This window comes from Peromyscus californicus, unplaced genomic scaffold (assembly GCF_007827085.1).
Source record: "Peromyscus californicus insignis strain IS unplaced genomic scaffold, ASM782708v3 Scaffold_21__1_contigs__length_65335640, whole genome shotgun sequence".
NCBI lineage: Eukaryota > Metazoa > Chordata > Mammalia > Rodentia > Cricetidae > Peromyscus > Peromyscus californicus.
In genome coordinates, this window is record NW_026294514.1 from 61,027,253 (window position 1) to 61,052,244 (window position 24,992).

General features: G+C 46.1%; 1 protein-coding gene across 1 annotated transcript in view; it reads right to left on the reverse strand.

Annotated features, from left to right (window-relative positions):
• The window catches only part of Trpm8 (transient receptor potential cation channel subfamily M member 8), a 79,114-nt gene extending 68,060 nt beyond the window's left edge, over positions 1-11,054 (reverse strand). The window contains exons 1-4 of the mRNA XM_052750476.1: positions 10,938-11,054; positions 7,168-7,241; positions 2,700-2,856; positions 1,856-2,033 (exon numbers count right to left, since the gene is read on the reverse strand). Of these exons, the coding sequence (XP_052606436.1) occupies positions 1,856-2,033; positions 2,700-2,856; positions 7,168-7,241; positions 10,938-11,054 (526 nt within the window). The remainder of the gene's footprint in view (positions 1-1,855; positions 2,034-2,699; positions 2,857-7,167; positions 7,242-10,937) is intronic.
• Between the last annotated feature and the right edge of the window lie 13,938 nt (positions 11,055-24,992).

Consider the following 24,992-nt stretch of genomic DNA (forward strand, 5'->3'; position numbering starts at 1 on the left):
CCCTTCCTAGCCCCAGCAATTCTGCTTTGCTTCCCACAACTTTGCATATTTTTATTAAAGGTTTATAGCTGATGATCTTCTCAATGCCAAGCACGTTGCAGAGTTGTTTTGTTTTTTGTTTTGTTTTTTGTTTTTTGTGGGTTTTTGTGGGTTTTTTTGTTTTTGTCGAGACAGGGTTTCTCTGTGTAGCTTTGTGCCTTTCCTGGAACTCACTCTGTAGCCCAGGCTGGCCTCGAACTCACGGAGATCCGCTTGCCTCTGCCTCCTGAGTGCTGGGATTAAAGGCGTGCGCCACCACTGACGGGCCAGAGTTTTAATGCAAAATAAAAGAAATAAAAGATCTACAGGCTTGGGCTGTAGCTCAGAGATAGAGTGTTTTATTAGCACATGTCAGACCATGGGTTCAATCCCCAACACCAAACAACAACAGGAATATTATTTAGTACAATGGAAATGACTATACTGTGACTTGTTGCCTGGGCAGTCCCTGCTCTAAAAGCAGTCTCCATCTTGAAAACACTCTCCATCCTTAGGGCAATCCGCACCGTGAACACAGTCTCCATCCTTAGGGCAGTCCCCACTTGGAGGACACTCTCCATCCTTAGGGCGGTCCCCACTTGGAGGACACTCTCCATCCTTAGGGCGGTCCCCACTTGGAGGATACTCTCCATCCTTAGGGCAGTCCCCACTTGGAGGACACTCTCCATCCTTAGGGCGGTCCCCACTTGGAGGACACTCTCCATCCTTAGGGCGGTCCCCACTTGGAGGATACTCCCCATCTTTAGGGCGGTCCCCACTTGGAGGATACTCTCCATCCTTAGGGCAGTCCCCACTTGGAGGATACTCCCCATACTTAGGGCGGTCCCCACTTGGAGGATACTCCCCATCTTTAGGGCAGTCCCCACTTGGAGGATACTCCCCATCTTTTGGGCGGTCCCCACTTGGAGGATACTCTCCATCTTTAGAGCGGTCCCCTCATCTTCGGAGATGCATGCAGTGAATTTGGAGCTAACAGCCATGATGTCTGCAGTCTACTCTGAAATCATTTTGCCCCAAACCCTAGTACATGAATATTCATAAAACATTAGAAGACAAATGTAGGAAATACCAGCCATCAGTAAATCTAGAAGCATTCACATATGTTCATCATATTACTCTTGAAACATTTCTGTAATGCTTGAAAGTTTTAAATTAAAAAACATAAAAAGAGAGAACATACTAAGTTGAATACATGAAGTCAAAGCTACCATTATCTGGGTCATACAACTACACAGTCTTACAACCTATCCTGCAGCCTCTGCTTCCAAAAGTACATCAGTGATCTCCAAGATTAAAGAGAAATCTTATTAAAATGCTCTTTTTGATTTACTAGAATATTCTGACTAAAATTTTATATGTGTAAATAATGAAATAAAACTACTGGGAGATATTCTTTTTGTAATCAAGGTAACCTCCTTAATGCCAACTGAGAGTTACTCTGTAAATCTGCCAACCAGAACATCTTATCTTTCCACCTACCTGAGAATTTTATTTATAATAATAAAACAACTATATTTCCCCAGGCTGGAGAGATGGCTCAGCCATTATGAGTACATATTGCTCTTGTAGAGGACCAGGGTTCAATACCCAGTACCCAAAGTGAAGCTCACAACTGCCTGTATCTCCACCTCCAGCGCCCTCTTCTGGACTCTGCAGGTACTTGCACTCATGTGCACATACCCACAGAGATGCACATAGTTCTAGGAGCACCTGGATTCTGCAGGAAAGTGACATGTGGAAACTTTGTCCTTTGCACCCAAGATGCAGTGCGGACCAGGAATAATGATCCCTGGACATTCTCTCAGTGCCTGCGTACCTTTAGACTGTGCGATGTAAATCAGCCGGCTGAAGATCTTGCGCATGCGTGGCTTCAAAGCGAAGTTTTTGGCACCACCAGTCACTGAAATGACCAGGTTGGGTGTTTTGAGGTGCCAGTGCTGGGTCAGCAGTTCGTACAGGGTTTCGGAGTCTGTGTCGCAGGATAAGCGGATATACTGTGGGGGCAAGATAAAAGCGCCAGGTTTGTGTGCTCTGCCCTGGGGTGTTGGGTGGCTGCCTGCTCCTGGGGCATGGGACAGGGTGTCCTAGGCAAGGCTGCTACCAGGGCCTCTTCCACAAGCCAGACGGAGACCCTGAAACTCCACCTGGCCTTTGAGGTATTGAAAGCAGGGTAGGCAAGAGATGATGAAGGAGTCCTCAAACTGCCATCATGGCACACCTGGATGAGCCAAGGAGATGGGCAGCCTGGGGGGAAAGTCACTGACCCAGCATGAAGCAGAGCCCCAGACAGTGGGCGGAGCTGGATGTGCTCAGGGACCACTACGACAGAGCTTGTGGACGCATGGGATCAAGGTCCAGTCATCCAGCCTGTGGACTGAGCTATCACTGAAACAAAGCATGGGAATACGTGGGGAAGACGAGTTTCTAATGGAAAGATCCTTGTAAAACTCACAGATATAAAGAACTGTCACCTTAGTTGGAGCTACAGAATACCCTCAGGAATGCTATCCCAAACTAAAGGGACTACTCACCAAAGTATTCTCCTGCAACGACTGTTGGTAATTACCCATCCCCCCACCTCCATGCTCCTGGACAACTCAAGGCAACTAAGGCAGCCCAAGCTCTTAGCACATATATTAAAGCAGAAGGCGGGTGCTTACCTTGCCTTTCTTCCCCAGAGTCTCAAACTGAATGTCACCAAAGGCGTCTGTCGGAAACTCCTTGGTATGTTTCTTGTAGTTCCATTTCTCATTTTGGTTGATCTGGGTGCCTTCAATGTGCTGGCTCTGGGCATAGCCACACTTGCATATGCTCTCCCTGAGTCGGCCATGTTTGGGGGAAGCAACAGATTTCCATCTACTTAAATGGCTTGTCATATCTTAGGATAAATTATGCACTATAAACTTAAACCAACACAAGAAGAAATTCTATCACCGTCTCTTATTCCCAGACTAGTTCCCTCATCTCGGTTGATTGTCTAGAAACTAGACTGGTGTTTTGTTCCCATTGCTAATTATCTGTTTGCCAATGAGCTTGCCCTGTGCTGGGGGCAGAGAGGCAGAGAGCAGAGCCCTGCCCTCATGGAGCACATTAGGTATGTGAGAAGCCACAAAGCTGGTAAGAGGTGGAACTCAGGAATCTGGGAACCTTTTGCTCTGCATCTCACATGGTCTCAGCTAACTCACAGGAGCCCAGGAACATGCAGGCATTAGTGCTTTAGTGCCAACCTCACCAGATGCCCAGTAAGTCATGCTCTTCTGAGGAGAGGTAACTTCTTTCCATGAGCTGCACTCATGGGGGAGACATTGTCCCCTGGCACAGGCCCAAAGTTCTCCGAGCTTAGAAATCACCTTTCTCTACTAGATAGTAAGTGCTTAGATGACTTTGGGCTGATAATAGTTTGGCCTAGACAAGGAAAACTGCCATTGTGAGCATTAGCTCTTCCCATTGGGAGTGCAACAGAATTCAATATTAACTGTCCACTCAGGGACACATATGCATGACAGGAAACTGAAAGAGGAGAAAAAGACACACAGTAAGTAGTAAAGCCTATCCTCTCCTTCTACAATACTCTGTAATCATTCACCGAGAGCACTGCTTACGATAAAATAACATCTGCAGCAGCCCGAGCTGAGACCGATGTGATTTCCTGCCCTCAAGTTGCTCTGTGTCCCCTGGAGTGGCTAAGCACAAGTCTGGCAAAGAACATGGAGGATCCAACCAAATGCCTCCCTTTGGAGGAACTCCTGGCACAGTCCCTCTCCTGCCTGGCATGCTGTGAGAGCCAGAAGCGGTGCAAAGCATCGAGTGGGCCTGGTGCACAGCACATGCTCCGCCAAGGAGCCCTGCAGCTCAGGGTGGGGCATGCACGCGAGTCAAGGAACAACGAAGGACTGACAACCAAAAAGAAGGAAAGGCGCAGTAAAAACAGCTGCAAACACAGTCCGTGTTTGACCAGCACATCAGTCCAGGACAGAGCAAAGAAACAATGGAGCCGGACAACGTCATCCAACCTCATCATGGGTGACCAAAAGTCCAATGTCCTATTTTATATCCTTTGCCCAAGGCTAAGAGGATCAACGTCTCTCACTGTTACCAGTGTCTCCACTCTCACAATAAAGTATATGACCCAAGATGTGGTCCTATTCCAGGGTATGGGGGCAGTGTAAAAGATCCACCCACTTCTAACATCCTAGTACCTTACACACTCAGTCAACTGTACAAAGTGATCCTGGAGCAAAGATTCCCATAACAGGCTGAGCCAGATAAAGATAAATCAATTGAGAAAATCTTCTTTCTGGCTGGATTCTATACTTTATATTCTCTATCCAAAAATATAATGCATCTAGCAAACACTGTGTGAATGGATGAGCAAATAGAAATGACATTGATAGGTCTTACTGTAAATAAGTTATATCTGCAACCATTCTCAATGATTTGTGTAAAGTAGATATTTTGGTTTTTCTTCCAAGATACAAGGATGCATACACACAACTGTCATAGACCAGAGGAAGTTCTATGTTTCAAGGTCTTCATCACTGTTGAGTTTGTCTGGCATATAGCAAAATGTAGGGCGAGCCCTAAGATTGCTGTCTGGCAGTAGGTCGGTCATATTTTCATTTATGAGGTGATGAAGGTGAGATATGTTTCTGTGGCTCCTTCTAAACAGTCAACAGAAGTTCACTCAATAGGCAAGTGTCATGACCACTCCAGAAGTAGACAACCTGTGGCCAAACCAAACCGCCTGTTTCTACTGCCAGGAAGCAGTGACCTCAGCTGCATCCCAGGGGCCAGTGCTTCTCTGTTATTAGTGCTTCATGTTAAGTACTGAGGCCAGACTAGCCACCAAAGCCACCAGGGGAGAGACTATCCTGAGGAGCAAAGGCATCTCATCGGGAATCCTCACCAGCACCTACTGTCATCCACGAAGGTATTGCTGTTGCCTCCTCTTGCAGGCCCCTGCTGGGGAGCATACACTTGACCTGGTCCTGAAGAGACGGCCACTGCTCCCCAACACCATCTGGACAGTTGCATCAGAGTGACCTTGTTTATGCACCAAAATCCTGAGCATCTGCTCACAGTCAACAGGCCCAGGGACACTTTTGACACTGGTGTCCCTTTCTTGGAAATTTGGGAACAAAATCAGAATTAGGACCAGAAGCTCTGTCCCCATCTCCCTCCAGGCCATACAGGAGTCCTGTGGGTGCGAAGGAAGAAGGAGGGAGCAGCTGCAGGAAGGAGTGGAGACAAAAAGGGGGCAGACAGGACGCTCCGAGTCCCCGCAAACCTAGTCACAGCTCTAACTGCTCAAGGGACCCAGCCACTGCCTGCTCTTAGGTGACATTCCTGTCTCCTCGAAGCAAGTCCCCTCTTTTCAGTTCAACTCATTGAATTCTCTAACAGAAATCCCTAATGACTGCAGAGTGTGAAAACTGTCCTGATTTAAAGCATCTGTGAAAACATTAAATATTTTTTTAGTTATAAAAATGGAGCTACAGACTAGATCCTGTCGCATCCCTCTGGCAGGATCTTGCCTCTGCTTGCACAGCCCCTGGGAGCTTCACCCAGCTTAGCCAAGGAAAAAGGAGTCTGCAGGGACTGAGCCACATCTGCAAGCCTTTCTCTTACCAAGTCCCGGGGACTTCCTGGGACAAGGCTACTTCCCATGTCCCTCTCTGCTCTGCCACTGCTGCCTACCATCCCACTCTCCTTTGGCACAAGTCCCCAGCCTCCCAGGCTCACAGTAAGGTAGCATATGCCACACTTGTCCTTGTTACAGCTGAAGATAGACTCCTGAGCCCTTTTCCCCGCCAAAGATAGGGTTACATCTTAAATGACCTATTGACCAAAAAAGTTGTCTGGCTCTTTTATGGGCTGGAGCCCTCCAAGAACCAATACGCAGGAAATTGTTTAGAAACAGGGAAAAGGGCTTGCCAGAAAAGAACTGGGAGTATAGACATGTGGAGGAGGGGTAGGGATAGCAGAGAGGAGAGCTGAAAAGGATTGGGGGGACACTGGCATCCTAATTCGCAACCTCAGAACCAAAGTTCTGAATCCCACAGAGTTGGACTCATCTTTATTGTGGCCATGAACCATGTGTGGCTACTTGATTTTGTAGTTGAACGAAGAATAATTAAATCTGGTAAAGGAGTTCCTTGGTGACACTAGCCACATTTCAGGAGATCAGCAGTCACTTGGCGCTGCCATACTGACAGCACTGATACCAGGAAAGTCTTGTTGCAAAGAGCTGTGATTGCAGACAGAGTACTTCCTGTTTCTACACAGGACTCAACCTGAATAAGGAAGCAAGAGCTGAAGAGAACAAACCAGATCCGCGGGAATCCCACGTTAAGAGTGTTAGTAGGTAGCTGCTAGGCTACATAATGTCTCAAAGATGCCCAGCAGAGAAGTTCCAGCATCCTCCTCCAGCGACCACTTAGATAGACATCCACTAGGGATGAAAGTGAAGGTCCGCTTGGCCTTAGCACATGCGTGCCCAACCCAGGGTCACAGCAGTTGTCTATGGCCTGTGTCCTCTAGTTTATCAAGTAACAACAAAATGGGGTATCAGGATTTCTTGCCACTTCATTTGAGTCCCCCATTTTGTATCGTACAGGATGGAACCCATTCATCTTCTCACCTGCTCATTAACATTATGAAAGACCCTCTGTGTGCTGGGCTTGTGGGGCCTCTTTTGGAGCCAGCTGATCCCCCAAGCACAGGGGACTTAGAGCAGAGGAGCACCCACTTAGAAGAGACGCCCCAAGGACCACAGCTGTGAAGAAGGGACATTCAGATAGTATAGGAGCATGTGGGTAGAACTGCCTGCAAAGTGTTGAGCAACAGACGGGGTGGGCTCCCAGGCTCGTGGGAGTACTGGAGGGAGTGACAGTCCCTCTCAGTGCCTTCACCAACTGCAGTATTGCCCAAACTAAAAGACAGCAGGGAAGGACAAAACCAGGAAATTCCACAAGCGTGTCAAGTCCATCCCAATCACAGACCATCGGGGACTTTTGGGATGCAACCACCTCCAGTAATGAACTCCTAGGTGTCTGCTCACTGTACTAACAGTCAGTGACAGTGGACTCTGAAACACAGAAGTGAATGTGGAAGAAAGCTGTAGCTTACATGGCCTTGGAGTCTCTGGTAAAGAAGACACATTCTCGTTTTTTAAAGTTTGCCTGAATAAAATCCACCATATCCTGTGAAGAAAAAAAATATGGAGTAATACATTACTCATCTGTTCTCAGGCCTGCTGGTATTAATGAACGCTATCTATGTCCTAGCCTGCCTTCAAAGGTTGTCATGGCATCCTTTTTGTTTCTTTAGTGTACTCTGGGTTTATTTTTAATGACACATACATTTAAGCTGTTTAACTAAATGAAAATGTTTCCAAAAGTTGCTTAGAGTTGTCTTGTGTATAAATGGCATCACACACACACACACACACACACACACACAAAATGTTTTTCTCTCTTCACAGTTACCAGGGAACAGAAGTGTTGGATGGTAGTTTGGAATTAGAAAAAACTATCAATGCATATTTTCATCCCTCTTCTGCCTAGTTTTTAAAAGGAGATGTTTTCCAAAATGTCCTACATTTGTATTTATGCTACTGTGGGCAAGGTGGTTAGGCGTAGCTGGGATCTCGTCCTAAGAACCAGCCCAAGCCTTTATAAGCCAAAGATGTCTCTTATGTTGGCAGAGCAAGACATTTGAAAATACATTTCTCACAGTGAGAGAATTGGCAATAGCAATGTATCATAAATAGTGACCAAGATACAAAAGGACTGTCAATCAACAAAAACACAGCAGATGGTCCAATGGGAAAACAGCAAGACAGAGTAGATATGGAAAAAAAAAAAAAGAAGCCCACAGGAAAGCCATAAACACATGAAAAGCTCACCATGTGGAGAGGCCACTTTACATCCACCAGGTCAAGAAAACGTAAAACAAAATGACAGTTGACAGGCATTGCAGATGAGGAGGAAGGTGAAGGATCTCACACTCCCAATGGGTGAGAGTAAAGCGGCACTACTCAGGACAATCGCACATGAAGCCATTTCTCCGAGGACCCGTGGGGAGAACGGCTTCCCATGAGCCACCTGCACTCTCTTAATTCATGGGGCTCCATCCTCAGACACGTCTAGCCCTGATGAAGCGGGGCTGTTAGGGGCTTCCCTTCCCCAGAAATCCCAGTCAATTGCAAGTCATCAGGTCTGGCAGCTGAAGTTCTCAGACCGCTTCCCCCATTGGCGGCCTCACAAGACAGGCTAGCTCTGAAGCCAGCCCTAACTTCTTGTCCCCTACAGCACAGCCAGCACCAGATATGTACTACAGAAGTGGGATTCCTCTCCTGGATGGAGTTCACCATGCACCCCCAACTCCTGCACTGACAAGTTCTCTGGTGTCAGCCGCTGGGAACCCCTGCCTCCTTTCTCACGCTTTGAACATGAGTGGCCCCATAAATTTCTTTGTTTAAACCCAGACCTATTAAAGGAGACATTCCACCTTCAACTACCAGTCCTCAACACAAAGGACATTTTTTTTCCCCAGATAGATCCAGTGTACACATCCAAGAACACTGGGTAGTGTGGCTTCCAACATCCAAAGCCAGAAACCCAAGTATGGGTTTCTTTGAGACTGGGTAAACAGAAGCTCATAGCGGAGTTCCACATAGCAGAGCAAAAAAATTACAGCTGCTATATGCATCAACGTGGACCTATTCCCCAAACAGTAGTGTTAAGTGAAAACCAAAGAGCTCACAGAAGAACACCTGTAGAGCACACCTGCACTTGTGTCAAACAGGGACAAAGCCAGTGACACATGACACAAGGTCTAGGTAACACGCAGTTCAGGAGAGAGCCTGTGACCTGTGCCAGGAGAGAAGACACCCCTGGGGAGGGGATGTTACACGGGCACTTTGAAGCATTCTGCTTCTCGGGCTGGAGGTAGCTCCCAGGTAGTCATGGTGATGACCTCTGGAAGCTCAAAAGCAGCATTTCTTCTATGTGTACTCCTCAACAAAACTTAGGATAAACACAGTTCCTATGCTTCTCTGCATAAAAAGCATTGGAAACCCTGTGCTGCCCAATTTTCCTCATGAGAATGTTTATCCACTTAGATGATTTTGAGTGCTCCTAATGTGGAGGACAGAAACTCAATAGCTTTAGGAAATATGGAATGATCCTGGAGGAGGGGGTGATGATTTTTTAAAATAATTTATTGCTAGAATAAACTCCCTCTGAAGGCGCACTTTCTGAGAGGTATGTGTGTGCTCAGGGGTCCAACAGGAACTCTTGGAAGCTAGAAGCCTCAGCCTTCATCCCACTTCCAGGGGCACCAGTGCCTGAGGCCATTGGCTCTCTGGAGAGAGCCTTCCAGCAGTGCTTCATCACTTGGGGTCAAAGGAGACGAAGGAGGAGGAGAGAAAGACCTGGAAATTCTGGAGAGGTCTCCATTGCCTTTGTCCACTGTTACGAGGCAGCACTATAGTGAGACATGGGGATGAACTCTAAGGGGGTGTGCTTAGTCCTGGGGTGTGCAGGATTAGGAGCGGCACCCGAGGGCCCTGAGCACCTCTCCCCTTCATTCCAGCCATGGAAGGCAGGTCTCAGTTGGAGGAAGGCACCGGCTTCTGCTGCTTCCCCTCTGTGAGTTTGCTGACAGTGCGATGATCCACACGGTCAACGGTGAAAACAACGGCATGACAGGCACCCTGACTCTCCCCCACCCCTGTTCCTTCTCCTTCACAAAGCCGACTTCCATCCCAACCCTTCATGCTGTAGTCAGCGGGAGCCAGACATCAGACTACAGTGTTCCGACAAGCGAAAGTGTGTGTCAAGCCTTGCAGTGTGGAGAGCTGGCCGGAGGGGAAACTCAGCAGAGATAGGCTCCTGGTGTCCCGCCAGCTGGTTCCAATAAGAAGCCACGACCTGTTGGCAGTGTCGGGACTGGCTCAGGACGAGGAGAGATGGGCCAGAGGAAGCAACCAGGAGACAAAAGTAACCACACTGAGTCAAGGACAAGGATGTCATAACTCAGTCCTGAACCCACAGGGTGAGAAGAAAGCGTCAATCATGGGCAGTGAAATCAACACTAAAACCACGATAAAAATGAAGAGAACAAATGACTCCAGGCTGCCCAGCCCCAGATGGGGCATCTACACTACAACCCCGACACCTAACACTTGGGGGACATCAGAAAATGGGGAGGGGCAAGGTTGTAGGAACCAGAAGTCCAGGCTGTTGTCTGCATGATGATGTCTTCTGAACAGGACAGAGATGTTGCTCCCATGAGCTCAACAATGCGGCTGCCTGCACAGACCTGAAAAGTCCACACTAATCCACATGTCACCACAGATGGAGGAAAGTTTCATAAAGCCTCACTCCTAGATGAAGAGCTACAGGCCGTCAGCAGCTGCTGGGGGAGGACAATCCATGCAAATAAAGTGTCAACATTAATTAGACTCAATAAGTCACACACACACACACACACACACAGACACACACACACACACACACACACACACACACACATATCAATATAGAAGAAGACATCAGGAATTCAATAAGGGGTTGTGGGGGGACACAGGAGGAGTTGGAGGGGGAAAGCGAACGGAGATGATATAAATATAGTATACTTGTATAAAATCCTCATTTTACCAGAAAAAAAATGATTTAAGAAACACAGTGTTTAAAGTTTTTCCTAATAGCTTATTAAAATAATTGCCATCTTAAAAGAGAAATGCTTGAAATATAATACAGCAATGAATATGCTTCTACATTCTACAAAAAAATAACTCATAAAACAAATACTAATTAGGACACAAGAGAAAAGACGGCCAGTCGGTCACTAAATAACCCTAACTGCGTCAAGCGGCCTCAGTGTGGACTTACACTGTCACTGTAGGACACATCGGTGCTCCGAGACACACTGGAGTACAGGGTCCGAGTGCTGCCCAGGGTCCCGTTCCTGCGGCTCCTCATGCTGAGCCTGGCTCCCTCGAAGGACATCTTGCCTGTGGAGGTTGGAGGACAAGCGGGTTACACACAGTAAAAGGACTTCCCCGGAAGCGTGTGCCCTGCTGCGCCTTCCTCCCACTCTCCTTTCCTTACCACGGGCAGTGGACTATGTTCCATCCGGCTCACCTGCATCGTCTACCACTGCGTTTGCACTAATTGTCTACTTGGTTGATGAATGTGATATGGCTAACACTAAAAAAATTACTATGTGCCTCTCTCCTTCTCTCTCTCTCTCTCTCTCTCTCTCTCTCTCTCTCTCTCTCTCTCGGCATTCCCATTCCAGGGCACATGTGGAGGTCAGAGGCCAACTTAAGAGGGTAGGCTCTTCCCTTCCACAATGCATTCCAAGAACTGAACTCGGGACCTCAGGCTTGCATGGCAAGTACTTTCTTCACTTGCTGAGCCAGCTCGCTGGCTTCTGGCTGGCATCATGGATCAGTCAGATCATGGCCACAGTGGAGACAGGATCTTGGATCTGATCCAAATCAAGCAAGGCCTACAAGTCACATGCCCCAGGTCTCCCTGAAACTCTGAGGTTGGTATGTGAGTCTCAGGGACACCCCATACCTCCCACCTGTGTGGGCATCAGGGAAGTTCTGTCTTGAGGGAGTCTTGCTACCCTCACTCTTCATCTCACTTGAAGACACTCATCTCTGCTGCTGAAGACCCATTCCCTCGTGTCTCCTAAACTCTGACCTACATCCCAAGCTCCAGACAAAACCCAGACCATATGACCTGTAAATGCAGCAAACGGGACATTTCTAGAACAAAATCACTAACCACACTCCTCACTGTCTTCTCCTCTAGGGACCACATGCATCCTGGACTGTCCCCTACTTCCTGAGCCACAGATCTTGGGAGCTTTCCTAGAACCCACTCAGCGTGCACAGCCCAAACTGGTTAAAGTACTAAACATCTCTTTTACTTCTCCCCTACCAGGCATTTCAAAGAGCCACACAGAGTATTAATAGGTACTTCACATACATTACTGTAAAACCGCAAATCAATCCTGCAATGCATTCGAGATGCCTCCCATATAGCAAATTGCTTCTGAGTGGGGCCCAGACGAGAAGCAATTTCATTTGCTTTGCAATGAGAAACTTTACTGTCCTGCAAAGGAAAAGGTGTGTTTTTGCATTGGAGACCACATCTCCACAAAACCATGGAAGCTGTGCAGCCGGCAGGCCTCTCCCATCTCTTTCGGGCATTGGTCCCTAATCCTTGTCTGAGGTCAACTGACCACATGAATCCATGTGAATCCAGGCACTTTTTATGATGTCTCATGTAACACATGGTACAGGTGCATGTTTACTGATCCTCTAGACACATTTCGGTGTGAAAAATAGAACAAACTTTTGAAGAAGTCCCAAGAGAAAAGACTGGAAGAGAGCTCCCAGGGGCCCGGAGGGAGGCTGAGAAGAGAGGGCCATAGGGGAGCCACAGGAAAGAAAAAGAGGATTAAACTCACCCAAAGGAGAGGGAACTGGAAAGACTGACAAAAACCAGAAAGGCCAGAAGGAAAGAAACCTGGGCCTTAGAGCAGGCAGAAACATGTCCAATCAATGTCCACCCCCAAATGCCCATCCACATCTAATAATCCTGAACCTGCTAGAAAAAATGGGCCAAAGACTGAAATCTAAATCCATGACAGGGCATACAATCTCTAATCAACATTGTTCAGCCTCCTTGTAACCAAACAGGAAGAGTTCATCAACACCAACAGGGAGACTTGTGGAAGGCAGTATTGTGTGTTAGGAAGAGGGTTGGGGCATACACTCTTAGACAGTGGGGGTGAGGATCAGGGGTGGAAGGTAGGGTAAAAACTTCTTTAGTTCCTGCAGTCATTAGTGATGACATAGCAAGCTTACGTCTTGCAAACAGCATAGCAAACTTTAAGAATGATCATTATTGGCTTTAGGGAATCTAGATAAAAGACTTAGTTTTCATCTGCAATGCATCCCCTGGTAGCTTGTCTACAGCCCAGTGGATGGCCCGACACCCATGAACATACTGGCAGCATGATACAGACTCGGTGAGAGTTTCTAAAAGTACATAAAGCTGGGAGGGAACAAGAGGGAAAGGTGTTGGAATAGTTGAAGGAGAGCATGGGGGTGGATTAGATTAAAACATATCATATGCATGGCATTCTCAAATGCTGTGGGATGTCTTTCTATATGCTGTGAATAAGTGTTGCTCCCATTGGCTGATAAATAAAGCTGTTTTGGCCTATGGTGAGGCAGCTTAGAGGCAGGTGGGAAAGCAGACATACAGAGAGAAGAAAAGAGAGTAGGAAGAGACACCAGCCACTGCCAGGAGAAGTAAGACGTGAAAGTACCAGTAAGCCTCAGCCATGTAGCAACTTCTAGATTAATAGAAATGGGTTAAGTTATAAGAGCTAGCTAGCAAGAAGCTTGCCATAGGTCACATAGTTTGTAAATAATATAAGCCTCTCTGTGTTTACTTGGGTCTGAGTGGCTGCAGGACCACAGGTAAGAGAGATTTGTCTGGACCATGGAGGGCCAGGTGGGACCTGAGACACATACAGCTACATTTGGCGCCCAACATGGGGCATGAACCCACAACCCCGAGATTAAGAGTCTCATGCTCTACCTACTGAGCTACCAAACAATAAAAAGATGGTATTCCAGGGTCTGAGGACAGTTGGTAAAGTGCTTGCCTCCCAAGTTTGAAGACCTGAGTTCAGGTCCTGAGAAAACCCATTAAAATGCTGGCTGTGATAGTATGCTCCGACCACACCAAGAGCAGGATACTCACGGCAGAGACAAGCAGATCTTTGGTGAAGTTCTAGGCCAATGAGACCTTGTCTCAAATAGAAGGTGAAACATGCCTGAGGATTGCCTGAGGGTTGACGTCACAGACTGTCCTCTGACATCCACATGTGTGTACATGTGCACCCACATACACATGAGTGTGAGATCCTGTACACACACACACACACACACACACACACACACACACACACAACACACACACACACACAACACACACACACACACACACACACACACACACACACACACACACACACACACACACTGAGTTACATTTGGAAGATGTCCAATAGTGAGTTACTTGCCACAGGAAAAACTAGAAACAACCTATGTTTCCATCACCAGGAGAATATTTCTCCCAGAATAGATGAGAAGATGATGTGGTGACAGGGGAGTCCTGATGATATGGGAAATTGCTAGGGCTTCTTGAATGCAGGGAAAGATCAAGATGAAGGAAGTAACAAAAAAGTTCTGATTTCTGCACTTGTGCTCAAGTGCTACCCCTGTGACCTTAAATAAATGCTTCTGGACACAGTTTCCCTACACAGGCAAGTCAGGCAGCATGCCTGCTGTTAAGGCAATTATCAAATGCAGCACACATAACACTCAAAAACATGTGGATCCAGATCCATCAAAGTGCTAGCCACTGTTGTGTGGGCAGAAGGGGGGCTATACATGATTTTAATTTTATTCTTTAACTTTTCATGTTTTCCCAAATTAAATATATCATGTATGCCACCTGGAAAAAAAACTTTAAAGAAAAGGAAAGCATCTTGGAGCTGGATAAGGTGAAGATAGCCCCTCTCCTCCAGGAGACAGGAGGTGGAGAAAGTGAAGTTGGCCACACAAAGGTCTGTGTCTCCAGAGCACATGGAGAGGAAAGCAGAGCTGGAAGAGAAAAGGTCATCATGGGTCGTTTGCTCTACAGAGGAAGTATCACGTTTGAGTCTCGGGAAAGAAAACTAACAGATCGGAGAAAACCAAAGTCCAGAGTAAATATCAGAATATAATAGTGTTAACAATAACAGTACAGGGACCAGAAGGCATCTCAAGGTCAACGGGAGAGATGAGCAATTGAAAATAAAATAGGTTAAGAGAACCACAAGTCTAGCACAGGTTTTTGGGGGCTCACTCAGCAACCAGAGATATAACTTCAAAAGAGTCCCCTCAGGGTCTCCTTCCATATGAATAGGAGCAAAGCAGTCTTCATCAGGCTTTTTATTTGTGGTTCTAAAAAGTTTCCTTTTGCATAAGGATATAGATGCAAACATCTGCCCTGGTGCCCTTAGTCCACTCTGTCCATTTGCTCTGGTCATATAACTGCACAGGTGGCCAGAGGAATTTCTGTAGCTCTTGTCTCTTGGAATGGAGAGGGAGCCACTGCTTCACTCAAGGAAAAAAAAAATCACTTAGAGATAGTTTAATAAGAACAGGGCTCAAAAATTTAAAGCTGAGGCATTTGTTCATGCCAGCCTGTCCTACAACTGGGAATTAAACTTTCACACAGACCTTGAAAGACAGGATTCATAATCCCAAGGTTCTAACACAGTACAACACAGAATGGCATAACATACCCATGCTATTTGATTCGCAAGCTCTTGAAGGCTCACCAGAGATGCTTCTTGGATGCTGCTTCTTTCTAGAGCAGGTACTGGTGTTCTGCCATCCAGAACACTTCTTTAAATGTAAGTTTCAAGTCCAGGGCCTCTTGGCTTATCTCTTGCCCCACATGAGTGTATTTCTCTCAATCATGGAACTCTGGAGAGCAATAGGACAATGAGGTCAAGAAAATAATGACAGACACTGCCTAACGTGGGCCAACTCATGAAGATGACCACCATGAATAAGACTCCACTAGGAAAACAGCATGGTAGGTGCCCTGCAAGACTGAATGGTGGTTTTTGATGAGGATGGATCCATGCAATTCGTGAGCTTTGCTCAGTACCCTATTCTGCTTCTAAAACATTATAGAGGAGGGAGCTGGGGAGATGGCTCAAAGCTTAAGAGTACTTGTTGCTCTTGCAGAGGACCTGGGTTCAGTCTCCAGGAACAGGGTCACAACCATTTGTAACTTCAGTTCCAGAGGAATCTGATGGCTCCTTCTGGCTTCCATGGGCACTGTTCACATGAAGTACACATACATTCATTTGGACACACACACACACACACACACACATAAATAAAAATACTTTTTTAAGTCATGGGGATAGGAATGAAGCATGAAAGACCTGGTGTCCCTCACTTCCAGGATTCATAGAGGAATGGAAGACACACTTTCCCATAGCAATGAAAACCATATGTCAAGAGGAAGTCAAACAAACACACCTAAGAAACATCTACTAATCTAGCATAACACTGGAGGAAGAAAAAGCTACCACGGTACAGAAAAAAGCCAAAGCAATGGCTTGTGGGTCTGAATAAAAACCAGACTGAGGCTGGGCTCGCTGACAATCATAGCCTCTCAAGTCTCAGTCCCTCGTTCCTGGGGCTGTGCCTAGCCCTGTGGGTTTATGGTAAAGATCAAAGACATGTCTTTACATCAGACTTGGCACGGTGTTCAAATGGCATCAGTGTCAGATCTGTACTATTCCCACTAAACTCATGTTGAGACCTTCTAAGAGCAGAGAAAGAGGTGTATGCTGGAAAGGAAGGTGTTGGGAAGGGTTGGTACTACATAAGTTCTTGGAAGAACCTAATTAAATTTGCATCCTAAAGGACCAGAAGCAGAGGGAGCAAATGTGGAAGAGCAAGTAAGAGAAGTGGGGGACTTCGTGAGTGGGGTAGAGGGGTGTCATCCTTTGGACTCAATGAAGAACGTTGTTATTAGCAGGAGTTGGCTCCTTGAGAGCTGTTAGGCTGAGGGTCTCTGTCTTTTCTCAGCTGTGAGCCTAAGAACACCATCAAGTTTCAGCTATGTGGGCCTCTCCAACATAGGAACTCATCTATGTGTGCTTCTCCAACATAGGAACTCATCTATGTGGACCTCTCCAACATAGGAACTCATCTATGTGTGCTTCTCCAACATGGAGACTGCTCTGTGTGGGTCTCTCCAACATAGAAACTGGTCTCTGTGGGCCTCTCTAACACGGAGACTGCTCTGAGTGGGCCTTTCCAACATGGAGACTGGTCTCTGTGGGCCTCTCTAACATGGAGACTGCTCTGTGTGGGCCTCTCCAACATGGAGACTGGTCTATGTGAGCCTCTCCATCATGATGACTTGACCGTAGGGGCCTCTCTAACTGGGCAACTTGCTTTATTAAACAAATGGCTAAGAAGGTAACAGAAAGCATGATAGCAAGACAAATTCACAATCTTGTATTATCCAACCATGAAAGTGACAACCTATTACACTTTCTATATTCTTTTGATGGGCAGCAAAACTTTAGGTCCAGCCCACACTCAAGGAGAAGGGCTGCAAGAACTGAATACTGGAAGCTGGGCATTCTAGGAGAATCTCAGAAGCCTGTCTACCACTGCACCCTTTAATTTAACAGTCACTGCCAGTACTCTTGATTTATCAAATATAATTATTCTTTTAATATAATATCATGCCAAGAATGGCCACAAGACTACCAAATACTACTCAAGCTCCACAGTGTAACCCCAGGGCAAGTCCCCCTAAGGCGCCTGACTCAGAGTTAACTAGAAAAGGGGGACAGAACTCACAAGCAACCTACATTCTCACCATGTGCCCCGAACTAGCCTTTAAAATGGTGGTTGGCGCTCCTGTCTGCCAGTTACCATAACACTTATCACCCCACTTTACTACAGCGCCCAACTTTACCTGATTTTGACCCAACATATGATTCAGCTCTTCTTTTTGTTACATGTACTTATTCTTCTTTGAGAAGAAATATTATCTCCCTACTAATGGTCATTTCTGCATCTTCCACTCTCCCAGGTGGCTCTCTTGGCCTTCCTGGCAGGCATGGCCCTTCCTTCCTGGCTGGTCTACCCTGGACTCATCCATCAGCATCAGAAAACACCATGGGGAAGATTTCAATGGAGCACGACAAGAAGTGTGCATTCTAGGAGGCTGGTATCGGTGTGAGGGTCTTTGCAGAGAGTTCACACACGGACAACTTGACCTGTGCTTACCTCCAGTGCTACAAGCTTGATTCTGTTTTCATTATATTTTTGGACCCTGTAAAGTAAACTTTATGGACCGCATCAGTGCTGTTCTCTCTGTATCACATTTACGCCTTTGTCCCTTATTTATCAGGGTTAATAGTTTATATTGATTCTGGCTAGAAATGGGTCTAAAGTTTTCATATTGATCATAAAGTCTCCTACGTGCAAACTCAAGCTTGTTTTTGTTTTCTGGAAATCATATTGTTGTTTTCTGATTACAGCTTCTTTGTTTTTGTTTCCTGGAAATCATATTGTTGTTTTCTGATTACAGCCTCCCCTGGGCATGGATGATCTCACACAAGATTATGTTTCTTCAGATTCATAATAGGTCACAAAGACAACTGTGAGGGAAAGAAGGGATATGGTAGCTCAGAACTGAATGTAAGATCTGTGAGTAGAGTGCTGTAGCTGAAGTTTTCCTGGTCCTGCCTGGCCCATGGTCAGGACAAATCTCTCTCACCCACCAGTCCCACAGTTGCTCGGACCCAAGCAAACACAGACACTTATATTACTTATAAACTGTATGGCCATGACAGGCTTCTTGCTATCTAGTTCTTATATCTTAATTAACCCATTTCTATAAATTTATACCTTGCCACGTGGCTTGTGGCTTACTGGTATCTTACATGTTGCTTGTCATGGTGGAGGCTGGCAGCGTCTCCCTCTGCCTCAGCCTTCCACTTCCCAGAATTCTCCTCTCTCCTTGTCCTGCCTATACTTCCTGCCTGGCTACTGGCCAATTAGCACTTTATCAATCAATCATCCACAGAAGAATGCCTTTCAGAACTGCTATTGGCCCTCATTTCTACAGGAAGCTGGTACCCTCAGAGACATGGCAAAAACCAGCAGCATCATATGACCAGCATCAAATGATGGCCAACGTCAAATCATGATGAGGTCAGACCAGAGAAATCACATGAGCTGGCAGTAGACGGCTGTCCACAGTGTCCTGAATGATCAACACTGATTCCAGCAGGGAACCAGGAAGGCAGAACACAGTGAGGCTCTGCATGTAGACTCCAATCCACCCAACAGGGATGGGAGCTCCTGTGTCTGTGCTCTTGGTGGTCCAGCTGTGGCAATCACTGGTGACACACAGTGATCATAGAGATTTCTGTAAGGAACCATCACCTAAGAAGCAAAGGTCGTACATGCAGGAGACGTGGACAGGATAAATCCCCTCGGAGCTAAGCTAAGTAAATGATTCTGTAACACAAAGAAAGGAAGCAAACAGAAAGAAGTGAATGGGAAAAAAATAAGAGAAAGAGACGGCTGTGAAGGCTTCCTCCAACCACAGAAGAGCATGGCCAGCTGGAAGCTCTGAAAAGCTGGGAAGGTGCACTGGGGCCACACACACACACACACACACACACACACACACACACACACACACACACCCGCCCCATGCAGAGGCCAGTGTAAGAACCACAGTTGGGACAGGTGGATGGGGAGGGTGGGCGTGGCTATGAAGAGCAGCACCAGGGACTTTTCTACAGATGGGACAATTCCAAAACTTGATAGTCATGTGATAAAACTACACACACTAATGAGTACATGAAAAACTGTGGGGAGTTTCAGTGATGTCTACGGTCAGTACCCTCATCAGTTCCTGGGCCTAGGTCTAGTAAAATCCAGGTATGTGTGATGCCATCAGTTTGAGGGGGTGAGTGAAAGACACATGGCACTGCTCTGCAGTGTTTTTTTTTCAACATGATGATAAATTAAAAGAAAAATGTCTCAACATCCTGAGTGTCATGGTCAGAAGCATCCATGGCATAACTTTATAATTCCTACAACTCCAATTAGGGAACACCTACAGCTCCGATTATGGAACACCTATGGTTCCTATTGTGTGATACCTGCAACTCCAGTCAGGTAGTTCCTGGGACACCAGACAAACGTGCCTACTTCCTACAGCACGCTGAATGAAGATCTCTCTTTCACCACAGTTTCAGTGAGTGCACCTTAAAGCCAGGCCCACGGGGGAGGGGGGGCAGGGGTGTGGGTTCAGCCAGTTCTAGGATTTATTTAACTGTGAAAGTTTGGGCTCTATATTTCCTTCCATATCTCAATTATTTTGATATACAGTCCTTTCAGAGATTTCTGAGGGATCTAGTGCATTTAGTGGGTTCCTTGTGTCCACTGGCAGGTTATTTCAGTTAAAAAAGAAAAGAATAGAATAGAATAGAATCAAGGTGGCCTCTTAGAATGTATCTACATTTCCTACAACTTCACAGTATGCCATAAAGGTGCTCCGTTCCTTCCCCAGGAGGAAGGGGGTGGCTCTAAGCCAAAGATAGCAGCTCCTCCAACTTCCCACCCAGGCAACAGAGGTTTACATCACTCAACAACAGACTAATCTGGGACTCTAAATCAGTGGTTCTACCTTCCTAATGCTGGGACCCTTGAGTACAATTCCTCATGTTGTTGTGACCCACCCCCCAACCACAAAAACGATTTCATCGCAATTTCATATCTGTGATCTTTCTACTGTTATGAATCGTAATGTAAATATCTGGTATGCAGGATAGCTGATATGTGACCCACAGGTTGAGAACCACTGCTCTAGACTCACCTTCCTGTGCTCTGGGAATAAACTTGCAGTACTGCTGCATTCTGAACCACACTTGGGGAACTTCCGGTCCACACTGGAATGCTACAGGTTAGACAATGAACATTCTTCTTAGACTACACTAAAAAGTTCACAGAACATCTAATCAAATCTTTCAAAAGCACAGCCTGTAATTGCTGAGACCTGAAGAGGCAGCCTCGGATTAATTTCAGATCAGTGTTCTTCCCCAGACAACTTCAACTCTTGAACAATGAATTCAATCTACTCATTTGAGAACACGAAACACGCACTCCGCCAGCACAGGGACACTTGCAGATGCCAGAAGTAAAGAACAGCTTTGCTGCACGCCCACTGTGTGCCAGGCTCCGAGCTGAGATCTTGACAACCTTCCCCTGAGATTCCCTGATACAGGGGAGGAAAACAAAACAGAGAAGCAGACTTTTCTAGAGTCCCACAATTGATAACGAGAAAACGCAGGGTTCCAACCCAGGCAGGCCGTCCCACAAGCTCAGCCTTGAAACGGTAAGTAGCTTTGTGCCACTTCAATGTCTCATTGAGGAGGTAGGGATTGTCATTATTACTATGCTGATACACTACCAAATGTAAATATTAGAAAGCTTGTGTTGTCGTTGTTAAATAAGAGTCTGGCTACTGCAGATTTTTAAAAGACGGGGAGAGAAACAGAGTGTGTTGAATGGTGTGTGTGTGGTGTGGGGTGTGGGATGAGTGTGGTGTGTGTGTGGTGTGTGTGAGGTATGTTGTGTGTGTGACGGGTGTGGTGTGTGTGGTGTGTGTGTATGTGTGGTGTGTGTTGTATGGTGTGGTGTATGTGTATGTGTGTGGGTGTATGTGGTGTGTGTGTGTGTGTGTGTGTGTGTGTGTGTGTGTGTATGTGTGTGTGTGTGTATGTGTGTATACAGCACACATACGGAGGTCAGAGGACAACTTGCAGGAGTTGATTTTCTTTTTCCAGCATAGCATGTTCCAGGGATTAAATCCACTCCCTGAGGCTTGGCTCAAGCCACCCTTCCCCACTGAGCCATCTCACCAGTACCCCGTGACTTTTATTACTGCTTAGGAATAATTTTTTCAATCTATGTCATCATTAGAAATGGAATATTCTTGCGTTCTCTGGACCAGACACACATGAAAAGCAGTGTTGCTGTTGTCTTCACACAGTAATGGTATTTGGCATGTTTTTAGAACTGCCTCTTAGCCTGACTCTCACAGGAACCAAACTGGTCTTTGGGTACCATTTTCAGGAAAGATGGACACAAATAAGAAAGATGCTCTCTTGTATAGCTCCAAGTGGGAAGAGGCAGTTGTTCGTGTTCTGGGAATGCTCCAGAGGGCCTGGCACCAAACTCCAGCCTGCTCCTCTCTTCCTTCCCATCAATTATTCATTGTAATGGGGAGGGTGACACTTGCAGAGACTTCAGATACACAGGACACATATACCCAGAAACATCTACGAATCCTCATTCTGGCAATAACACTGTAGAGGTGTGTGCAGAGGTGCATGGGCTGTAGGGGGATCATCCACCTCGGCCCTCACCTGTCATTCACTATTGAAAAAGACTAACTTTTTTAAAATTTATTGTTGTTGAACACATTTTCCTATTTTTCTAATTGCAACATGTTTGAACAAATGGGTAAAAACTGGCAAAATGGAAAATTTTGTGGATGTTTAAGATTGTTGGTTGCAGTGGACATAGTGCCCACACCTGGGATCCCAGCACTTGGGAGGCAGAGGCAGGAGGATCTCTGCAAGTTTGAGGTCAACATTTTCTACATATCAAGCTCCAGGACAGCCAGGACTACATAGAGAGACCCTGTCTCAAAAACCTAAATCAATCAATCAATCAATAAATCAAAGTAAGAAAAGATGATTTGGTTTCCCCCACACCCTGTACCCTGCTCTAAGGAGCAGAGGTGAGACATGGGCGAGCACAGGCAGCAGATAGTACTTAAAGTGCCATTTGCCAAGAGCCTTCCAGAACGAGACAGGTGGCAGGGACATCTCAGAGGGGGCTGGAACCTGCTGCCTTCACAGGTGCCAAGAAGAACACCAATTCACACGAGAAATACAGTCCTAGATGAGGAAAACTTCACCCCAAACTTTATAGAAGGATAAACACAAAGTCACAGTGTCGAAAGGGCCTCCCTTCCACTCCCAAGACTCTGAGAAGGGAGAACTCTGAGAAGGGAGAGCTCTGAGAAGGGAGAGCTCCTGGCGCGGTGAGGACAACTGCCTTAGTGTAGCTAGGACTCATGCAAAGGGCACCCGACACTCCACAGTCTTAACATCAAGAACGTCCGCATAAGTCTTACCGTGAACTAGAAATGACATCTTTAATTATTCATCCAGCCCCTCTGCTTGCCCACTGACTCCTAACTAACACAAGTGATGCCCATTCCAAGCAGCTGAGAGGTCCAGAAGCCACAATGAGGAAAGACAAGCGGAGCCCACTTTCCTTCTTTTACTAGCAAAAGAAATTAGCTACTTGAATACATCCCTTCTTGAGTTTATTCCATTTCAAAACAGTGTTGAAATAAACTTAGTTTATTCCGATTCCCAATAGAGAGGTGGAGTTGTTAGTATAGCTAATTTGAGGACTTTTTTTAATGATCACTCAGGAAAAGGAACATGCAATCATATTTTAAAATCATGCCCCAGAAATTCTGAAGAAATCCCTACATTTATAAACCAACTCAAAGGGAGAGGAGATCATCCGTGAAGCAGCAGCTTGCCCCTGTCTCTTGAAGGGACCTAGATTTCAATCTCTCCAGAAAATGATGCCCTGACCAGAGGTTCCAAACTCATCACACAGACTGCACAAGCCACAGCCAGGGCAGCACTCACAGAGGGGAGAAAGCAAAAGCTGAGAACATACCGTGGATCTGCTCAATCAGCCAAGAGCTTCTCTCTCCCCAAAGAGCCTGCTGGTCTCTTCTCCCACCGGAGGAGGGAGGGCTTTATAGGCAAAGCTGTCCCAGCCCCGCCTCCTTCTCTAAGCTTCTTTGAAGAGAAGGAATACAAAAAGAAAAAAAAAAAAAGAAAAGAAAACTTCACACCATGGAGGAGCAGTTTTAGCAAGTGAATAGGGATGAGCCATGCCTGAGTATGCAGAGATACTAAGAAAGTAATTATTAAATGCTAATGAGATAAGCATTCTGGATTTCCACTCTTGGCTTGCCACTAGCATTAATTCATAGGAAAATCTAATTTCTACAGTTAGTGGCCCATTTTAAAAACCACAAATGAGACAGGAAATGCTCATTATGAAATATGAAGATGAGATTAATTAATGAATTGAAAGCCTTAATTAAGATTAGGTAAACGCTCTTAAATGGAAGTGATTTAACTGGCATTGCTCTTTTGCAGATTTGTAGACCTTCCCAACTCTGTCTTTCATTCAGCCTTGAGTTGCCCATGCAGGGCTTAAGAGTGTGAGCTGGACCAGCTTTGCTAATTTACAGTTACTTCCATGTAAGTCCCCTTTACATTTTTTTTTTTTTGTCTTTATAAAACTAGACTAGAAGAGAAGATGTAGGAATGGCCAGTGGGTAGCTTTCAGTCTTAAATGACTCACCACCAATGGGATGCTTTTGTTCTAACTGGGGGGCCTTTGAGTATTGGCTACTATTTTCAGTCTATGCTCATATGTGGAGTACAGGCTACAGACATGTAGAAACAGGAGAGTGTAGTTTCAAATCAATAACTGAAGAGACAGCTCGGTCAACCCAGTTTTTGCCTGGAAAGCATGAGGGCCTGGCTTGAATCGCCAACATCCCCATAAAGGCTGGGTGTAGGGTGTATGCACTTAGTAGTCCCAGAACTAGAGGGATAGAAACAAGAAGATCCTTGGAGTTCACTGGCCAGCCAGTCAAATTGAATCAGCAAGGTGCAGGTTCGTTGAGAGAACCTATCTCAAGAAATAAGGTGGGTGGGCTAGAGATCTGGCTCAATGGTTAACAGTGCTGGTTGCTCTTCCATAGGACAGTAGTTCAGTTCCCATCACCCATATCAGGCAGCTCTCAACCACTTGTAACTCTAGCTCCAGGGGATCCAACGCCCTCTTCTGGCCTTGGCTGACACCTGCATGGACATGACACACACATACATATATAATAATAAATAAGGTAGAGAACTTGAGAAGCATCGACCTCTGGCCTCTACATACATATCTACACACACATAAAATTGATGGCATGGGACATACAAATATAAAGGAGTTGGAGATTAGGAAGGATGGGTGTCAAGGAATATTTCTGTAGAGACAGACATTTAAACAAGCCCTGGAAGCAGGACTGGATTTTCATGGCAATTCCCACAGAGGGTATCTTCAGTGCAGAGAGAAAAGCCCTCAGCAAAGAGGGCAAAAGCTGTCAGACAGAGGTCCCTAGATCAAATACCCCAAATACAGAAGAGGT